The sequence below is a fragment of the Aegilops tauschii genome, chromosome 2 (genome assembly GCF_002575655.3).
Source record: "Aegilops tauschii subsp. strangulata cultivar AL8/78 chromosome 2, Aet v6.0, whole genome shotgun sequence".
NCBI classification, from domain to species: Eukaryota; Viridiplantae; Streptophyta; class Magnoliopsida; order Poales; family Poaceae; genus Aegilops; species Aegilops tauschii.
Genome location: NC_053036.3, coordinates 301,042,119 through 301,050,787, shown reverse-complemented (window position 1 = coordinate 301,050,787; position 8,669 = coordinate 301,042,119). Strand labels below are relative to the sequence as shown.

Genomic DNA, 8,669 nt, shown 5'->3' with positions numbered 1-8,669 from the left:
TGTGTGAACGTTGAAAAACTTTAAGAACATCAAAAGTATGAAACAATTGCTTGGCTTGTCATTGGGGTTGTGCATGATTTGAATTTTGTGTGTGGTGAAGATGGAGCATAGCCAGACTATATGATTTTGTAGGGATAAGCTTTCTTTGGCCATGTTATTTTGAGAAGACATAATTGCCTTGTTAGTATGCTTGAAGTATTATTGTTTTTATCTCAATATTAAACTTTTGTTTTGAATCTTATGGATCTGAACATTCATGCCACAATAAAGAAGATAACATGGATAAATATGTTAGGTAGCATTCCACATCAAAAATCTGTTTTTATCATTTACCTACTCGAGGACGAGCAGGAATTAAGCTTGGGGATGCTTGATACGTCTCCAACGTATCTATAATTTTTGATTGTTCCATGCTATTATATTATCTGTTTTGGATGTTTTATATGCATTTATATGCTATTTTATATGACTTTTAGGACTAACCTATTAACCTAGAGCCCACTGCCAGTTTCTGTTTTCCCTTGTTTTTCAGTTTCGCAAAAAAGGAATATCAAACAGAGTCCAAACAGGATTAAAATTTATGGTGATTTTTTATGGACTAGAGGAAGCCCCAGAAGCAAAAGAGTTGGCCTGAAGAGTCCCGAGCCAACCACAAGGTTGGAGGGCGCGCCCTACCCCCCCCCCCCCCCCCCCTGGCGCGTCCTCCGTCCTTGTCATTGACTCGTGGACCCCCTGACGTGAAACTGATGCCAAAAATTCCAATAAATACAGAAATCCCCGAAAAGAAACCTAGATCAGGAGTTCCGCCGCCGCAAGCCTCTGTAGCCACAAATAAACCAATCGGGAGCCCGTTCCGGCACCCTGCCGGAGGGGGAAACCATCACCGGTGGCCATCTTCATCATCCCAGCGCTCTCCATGACGAGGATGGAGTAGTTCACCCTCGGGGCTGAGGGTATGTACCAGTAGCTATGTGTTTGATCTCTCTCTCTCTCGTGTTCTTGATTTGGCACGATCTTGATGTATCGCGGGCTTTGCTATTATAGTTGGATCTTATGATGTTTCTCCCCCTCTACCTTCTTGTAATGGATTGAGTTTTCCCTTTGAAGTTATCTTATCGGATTGAGTCTTTAAGGATTTGGGAACACTTTATGTATGTCCTGCATGTGCTTATCTATGGTGACAATAGGATATTCACGTGATCAACTTGATGTATGTTTTGGTGATCAACTCGCGGGTTCTGTGACCTTATGAACTTATGCATAGGGGTTGGCACATGTTTTCGTCTTGACTCTCCGGTAGAAACTTTGGGGCACTCTTTGAAGTTCTTTGTGTTGGTTTGAATAGATGAATCTGAGATTGTGTGATGCATATGGTATAATCAAACCCCAAGATACTTGTGGTGACATTGGAGTATCTATGTGACATTAGGGTTTTGGTTGATGTGTGTCTTATGGTGTTATTTTAGTACGAACTCTAGGGTTGTTTGTGACACTGATAGGAATAGCCCAATAGATCGATCAGAAATAATAACTTTGAGGTAGTTTCGTACCCTACAATAATTTCTTCGTTTATTCTCCGCTATTAGTGACTTTGGAGTGACTCTTTGTTGCACGCTGAGGGATTGGTATATGATCTAATTGTGTTATCCTTTTTTAGAGAACTTGCACTAGTGAAAGTATGAACCTTAGGCCTTGTTTCTAAGCATTGCAATACCGTTTTTGCTCACTTTTGTTACTTGCTACCTTGCTGTTTTTATATTTTCGGATTACAAAAACCTATATCTACCAACCATATTGCACTTGTATCACCATCTCTTCGCCGAACTAGTGCACCTATACAATTTACCATTGTATTGGGTGTGTTGGGGACACAAGAGACTCTTTGTTATTTGGTTGTAGAGTTGTTTGAGAGAGACCATCGTCATCCTACGCCTCCCACGGATTGATAAACCTTAGGTCATCCACTTGAGGAAAATTTGCTACTGTCCTACAAAACTCTGCGCTTAGAGGCCCAACACGAGTCTACAAGAAGAAGGTTGCGTAGTAGACATCAAGCTCTTTTCTGGCGCCGTTGCCGGGGAGGCTAGGTAAGCGGCACTCACAGCCCGTCAACTAAGCTCTTTTCTGGCGCCGTTGCCGGGGAGGTCAGTGCTTGAAGGTTTATCTTTAGATCTTGCAATCGAATCTTTTAGTTTCTTGTTTTATCACTAGTTTAGTCTATAAAAGAAAACTAGAAAAAATGGAATTGAGGTTGCCTCATATGCTTCATCTTTTTAATATCTTTCATGAAAAGATGGAAAGGAAAATTGTGCTCAAGTGTTAGAGGAAGAAGTCTATAAAATGTTTGGTACTAAATCTTTGAATGATGAGCATGATTGCAATGTTGTTAGTATGAATTCTTTGAATATCCATGATGCTAAGGATATGCAAAGCCACAAGCTTGGGGGTCCTATGTTTGATGAAGATGATATTTTTTGTCCCCCAAGCTTTGATGAGCAAATTTATTATGATGATAGCTTGCCTCCTATTTATGATGATTATATTGATGAAAGTGGGTATTGAAGAGTGTCAAATCTAGGTACTAATGACCCCGCTATTTTGGAGGGTGTTGAATCTTTTCATAATATTGATAAAAGTGGATTTGGAGAGGTCGTGACTTTATTTAGTGATGAATCCACTATTTCGGAAGAGGTTCCAATTGATTACGAGAACAAAGTTGCTATCTATGATGATTATTGTGATGACATGTATGCTATAAAGAACAATGGTAACCATGAAACTTGTCATCTAGATTTATTTTTCAATTGTATTATGCCTCACATGATAGTTATTTTGTTGAGTTTGCTCCCACTACTATTCATGATAAGAATTTTGCTTATGTGGAGAGTACTAAAATTTCTATGCTTGTGCATCATGAAAATAATGCTTTGTGTGATGGTTATATTGTTGAATTCATTCATGATGCTACTGAAAATTATTATGAGGGAGGAATATATGCTTGTAGGAACTGCAATAATATCAAGTTTCCTCTCTATGTGTTGAAAATCTTAAAGTTTTGCTTGCTTTACCTTCCTATGCTAGTTGATTCTTACTCCCATAAGTTGTTTGCTCACAAAATCCCCATGCATAAGAAGTGGCTTAGACTTAAATGCACTACTAGGGAAAACCTTATACACAGAATCTTAGCAGCAGCGCGGGTCAAGAAGAGGCGCTACTGCTAATTAGCAGTAGTGCGGGCCCCAAACAGACGTTGCTGCTACCAACTTAGCAGTATGCGGATTTGTTGAACCACGCTGCTACTAAAATTGACCGACCGTTCCCGCCACCCTAGGTTTAGCAGTAGCGCGCCCGCGCTAACCGCGCTCCTGCTAACGTAATAGTAGTAGCGCGAGTTTTTCGCAGGTTGCTACTGCTAATTTTGAAACTGGCCACATGGCGGGCCCCGCTTAGCAGCAGCGCTTGTGCCAAAAGCTCGCTACTGCTATCTTATTAGTAGCAGCGCGTTGTGCGATCAGCGCTACTGCTAAGACGCAACGATACCAACTTTTCCCTCCCTCTCCCCCTCCCCCTCCTCTCTTCCTCACTTTCCCCTAGCTCCCACTCCTCTCTCCCTCACTTTGCTTCTTCCTCACTACTTCTCCCCCATTACTCTCCTTCTTCTACCTACCTTTCTCTCTCTTTATTACTCCTAGCTAACTACACCACCTCCATTAATGCATCTTCTTTCTCTTTTTCCTTCCCCCTCCACTAGTTGAACTTGTCTCCTCCCAAACTAACTAGCTAGGTAGATGTAGCATTTAGTGAAGTGACCTATGTACCCCCTAACTAGATCTAGCCTTGTCAAGAAGATCTTTGTCCACTTTTGATCTCCGATCCCTAACTACATCATCATCTCACCGTGCTCGATCTCGAGATAGGTGATTAAAAATTTATGATTTTGCAAGAATGGAAATATGTGTATGTGTGTGCGATTTGACATAATCGGGCGATATGATGGAAATTGTGTGTGTGTGTGTGGCATGAGTTGACGCCGAATTGTGCTTGTGAGTTGCCTATGTTTTGCCAAAATGTCGATTTATTTCTATTTCGGCGAATTCCGGGCAAACTCTATATGTCCTATTTTTAGGGAAGGTCATGCCGAATTTTTGTATGACTTTGATGCATGCATGCATTTTTATAATCAATTTGTTTATTATTACCGTGCAGGCGTTCATGATGGTCAATGGAACGATGGTGGACAGGTGGTTGCGGTCGGCGGTGCATGAGATGAAAGAAAATAACCTAATAGAGGTTTTATGTCCGTGTCGAAAATGCAAACGACGAGTTTGGCTCGACCCCTATGACGATGGTCGTGTCGAAGCGCACCTGCTAATGACTGGTTTCATGGATGTCTATACTCGGTGGATAATTGAAGATGAGGATGATGATGTTGAGGACGCCAACGGGGCAGGCATTGACACGGGGCAAGACGAAGAGATGATCGGTAATGGCGGCGGGGAAGGGGTCGGACATGGCGGCGGGGAAGGGGCCGGACATGGCGGCGGAGAGAACGTGGACTCCACGCCGCAGAATTCGTCGGTACTAAGTTCAGTCATGCGGGACCCTCATGTTCAAGCACTGCTTCGCAAGGAGATGAGTACTGAGAGAGATGCTTCTAGAGAGGAGGCCAAGCTGCAGCAACTGGTGGGAGAGTCGAACACTCCATTGTATCATGGTTATGGTGGGCCAGGCTTGGACGCCAGGGCACCGGCCCTGAATGGTGAGATTGCGCGCCTGGCTCTACGACAATGGTGTGTGGCGTCTCGTCTTGGCTATGTGGGTAGCGATGGAAGGGGTGGCGGGTGATCCCGCGTCTTCATGGCTTCTACAATGGTGGCGTACTAGTCTAGATATGGAGGCCTCGTGTGGGCAATGTGGCCCTTCCACCGTGTTGGTCAGGTCCGGTGATGCCTCTAGTGGCATTGGTAAGGATTCGAGCGAAAGCTCTGTGCTTTGGTGCCGGCAACGGTGATGCATGCGAGTGTCACTTCCCTCTTGGGGCGTCGTTGTGGATTTCTTTTCCGTACCATTGTTTTGGGTGAAAACCATAGCTTGTCATTTCGGGCTTCGCGGCGGCGACACTTGGCATCATTACCCTCTTGAGGGCGCCATCGAGGAACTCATGTACCATCTGGTTGCAACGCGTCAATGTCCTCAGGATTTTTATCCTGGTGTGGAGTGGTTTCATTGGTCTTCTCTCATTTACGCGTGTTCTCGTAGTCCCCGTTCTCGGTCCTCGCTATCATCTGGCAGGATTGGAGTTCCATGGCCCGGAGCAAGAGGCAAACACTTGCCTTCTTTAATAATAGCTAAGCATGTTTGATGCGTTTTAGAGAAAAGGCATAAGCCCGACTTTATAACTAAAGCCACACGGTAGAGTACGAGACAAACCCACCAACCGAACGTACATCACGACACCAGAAAGTAAGACCAAACCACAGGGGGACAACAGCCTGGAGTTCAAAGGCACACACGAAGAAGACAGATAGGAGGCACTCAGTCCAACAACCTACACCTAGATGACAAAAAGCAAGGCGCCATTATGAGGTAGTAGCGGCCACAGGAGGAAACAGCAGATTGGCAGACTCCCGAACTTTGTTGATCAATACCTCCATATCGTCCCGGTCCTCAGGTTTAGTGAATAATTTTCACTGCTGCAAAAAGATAGACATTTTAAACAGAACATCAGCAAGTTTGCTAGGAAAAACACCCTCAATAATGATTTTGTTCCTAGTGGTCCATAAAGACCAGCATAAAGCACCAAGACCAACCCAAAACAATCTCTTAGACACACCCTGGAGGGGGCGGGTCAATAAACACAACTCCATAAAGGTATTGGGGGCCCAAGTCACATTCAACCAGGAACCGACACAACCCCAGACTAACTTGGCCAGCGCGCACCCAAAGAAAATATGGTTGGCATCTTCCAAAGCAGAACAAAGGGCACAATAAGCTGAACCAGGGCCATTCCATTTCCGAATACGAGGGGTCATGATGCGTTGAGGGGTTGTGATTTCCAAAGTCATCCCAATTTAGTTCTGGCTAGATAGTTTAATGTTATGTGTGGTGCCTCTGGTTTTCATTTCGGATGGGTGGCATCTTTTTCGTCTCCTTGGTTGTCGTTTTTATCCTTTGACTTGTCTGTACGGGGATATTCCCGTCACCTTTTATAGGTTTGACTGTTTGAAAATCATACATTAAGCAGGGCGAAAACCTATTTTAAGATGTAGAGCTAGCTCAATAAAGTTTGGCATTTTTTCGCCAATCTAATACACCCTTTTTTTTATTCTGCATATTAGTTTTGACCTAAATCAAACTTTATAAAGTCCTAACTTATTAAAAACGATCTAAACTTTCATAATAAACTTTTCTAATGGTATTGATTTTGTATTATGGTTATTAATATATTTTTTGTAAACTTTGTCAAATAAATCTAATATGCGAAGTAAATAACAGTGATAAGATCTTAAGACGCTCAAACCACATCACTGACAAGTACTGTATAACACTCACCTCGCCATATAATTATATAATAATAATAACAGCAACGTTTTACTCGACACGAAGAAGTTAATTGAACACGATGGAGATGACCCGAAATTTGGTGCACTTTCTGGTCGTGTCGCCTCAACTGTCGACTGTCTCGTACACCAAAACAAGCACCTGTATGTACTACGTACCGAATCAAGCGGTCTTCGGCGCCGCGACGCAGCTGTCGACGACGAACATGCTGACGAGCCGGATCAGCTTGCCGGTGGTGTCAGACCACGGATCCAGCGTGAAGAACCCGTGTGGCTCGTTGGGGAAATCCACGACCTTCACCGGCTTGCCCATTCCCGCTAGCCGCTCTGCGTAGTCGACGGTGCGGTCGTGCAGCAAGTCGGTGCCGGCGGAAACGACGAGGACCGGCGGGAACTCCACCGAGCCCAAGCCAGGGCTGTCCGCCCCGAAGGGGTTCGCGATCGGGTGGTCCCTGCTGGCTCCCTCCGGCAGCGACAGCCGCCAGAATCGGTCGAGCATGGCCAGGTTGATGAACGGCGCTTCCGCCCACGGGAACTCCACCGCCTCCGACCGCATCCGGTCCACGCCGCCCAAGAACGGCATTAGCAGGATGTAGCCTTTGATCGTGACAGAGTCCACGTCATCGCCGTGTTTGGGCGTGGCCGATCCGGCGCGCACGGCGAGATGGTGCGCTAAGGTCCCGCCCGCCGAGTCCCCGGTGACGAACACGCGGCCAAAGTCGGCCGCTTCCGTGAGCCACCCGTCCTCGGCCTCGGTGCTCACGGATTGTTCGCGCAGCCATTTTAAGAAGCCGGCCGCATCGTCGAGGGCCGCAGGGAGGCGGTGCTCCGGAGCGAGGCGGTATCCGGCGGAGAGGACGACGGCGCCGGCCTCCGCGGCGAGGCGGAGACAGAAACTGTGGACATTTGCCCACGTGCACGAGCCGAGGCAGAAGCCCCCGCCGTGGAAGTAGATGAGCACCGGCAGCTTCCGGCCGGCCTGCTCACCGCATCCCGACGGCTTGTAGGTGCGGACGCGGAGGTTATTGCCCTTTTCGTAGACGGCCTCCTTCCACTGCACGGAAGGGTGGTCGCAGGGGAAGGTGATGGGGCAGAATTTCGGCGGGTCCGGTGACCGGACAACGGTGCCGTCGCTGAGCACACGGAGGAAGCCGTAGAGGTCCTCAACGATGTTTGTGTCACCGGAGGCAGCCACGGCGACCGGCGTGGCTGGCATGTTCTGATGTTTGTGCACACTTACGCGTGGCGCAAAATTTTTGCGATTAGAAATGACAGAAAATGCAGGTAGCTATGTAGTCGAAAGGGTTAGTAAGAGGAAGGCAGGCTTCTCATGTTGATCAGATTAGCAACCTTAAGCCCTCTTATATAGGCATGTCATCTCAAACTCGAAAAGTAACTAGGACGCGTCTAGTGGACGGCCGGCTGCCCTGCCCACTAGTGCGGTCGAGCGACCGGCCTAAATAGATAAACCCGAGTCGATGGAGCGGCTAATCCCGAATAGAAAGCGCACTCCTCATGTGGCCAGCTGTACCTACATATCCCAGCCCCTCCCATGCCCGCTCGCCCCACGCCCGCAGGCTGCCTTCTTCTTCTCCACGAAAGAAGGGTATTCAAGGCCCTTCTTCCTCCACGTGTACAGCCGCCATGGCAGCCCCAAAGTAGAAGAAACTGGTTAAAAAATTGATCTAAGGGCAGAGTGATCAGAGCCATACCAGGCAGCAACATCAGAAAAGTAATTCCCCTCTGCCCCTCTTCAGTCCCCCCCTCCCCCCCTTCTTGTACTGCATCTGTAAACCCCCTTCTCCATGTATCTATCAGCAAATCCATGAAGAAGCTGCTTCAAGAAAGGAGTGGATCTGCCACATCACCCTATCATCAACATCACACCACCCCCCACCCCCCAATAAGTGTCATGTCTGCAAACTGAAAACCAACCATGGACACAAAGCCTACTATTTTCTGGTTCGTGCAACTAAACACAAGTCGTTAAGTTTAGTTGCACAACTTTCTATTTCCACATTAAGTTTGAGATCAACTTTAACAAAACTGAACATGTTTTCTAACATGCATGCCAGCCAAGTTTTCCCCCTGGATGTGTTTAGCAACCCG

General features: G+C 46.6%; 1 protein-coding gene across 1 annotated transcript; it reads right to left on the bottom strand.

Annotated features, from left to right (window-relative positions):
* Positions 1–5,366: 5,366 nt before the first annotated feature.
* Positions 5,367–7,895, bottom strand: LOC109732272 (strigolactones hydrolase CXE15). Its single transcript, XM_020291468.4, has 2 exons — positions 6,720–7,895; positions 5,367–5,693 (listed from the first exon to the last, which is right to left on the bottom strand). Exon 1 carries the CDS (start codon positions 7,774–7,776, stop codon positions 6,724–6,726), a length of 1,053 nt encoding a protein of 350 aa, XP_020147057.1. The 5' UTR covers positions 7,777–7,895; the 3' UTR covers positions 5,367–5,693; positions 6,720–6,723.
* Between the last annotated feature and the right edge of the window lie 774 nt (positions 7,896–8,669).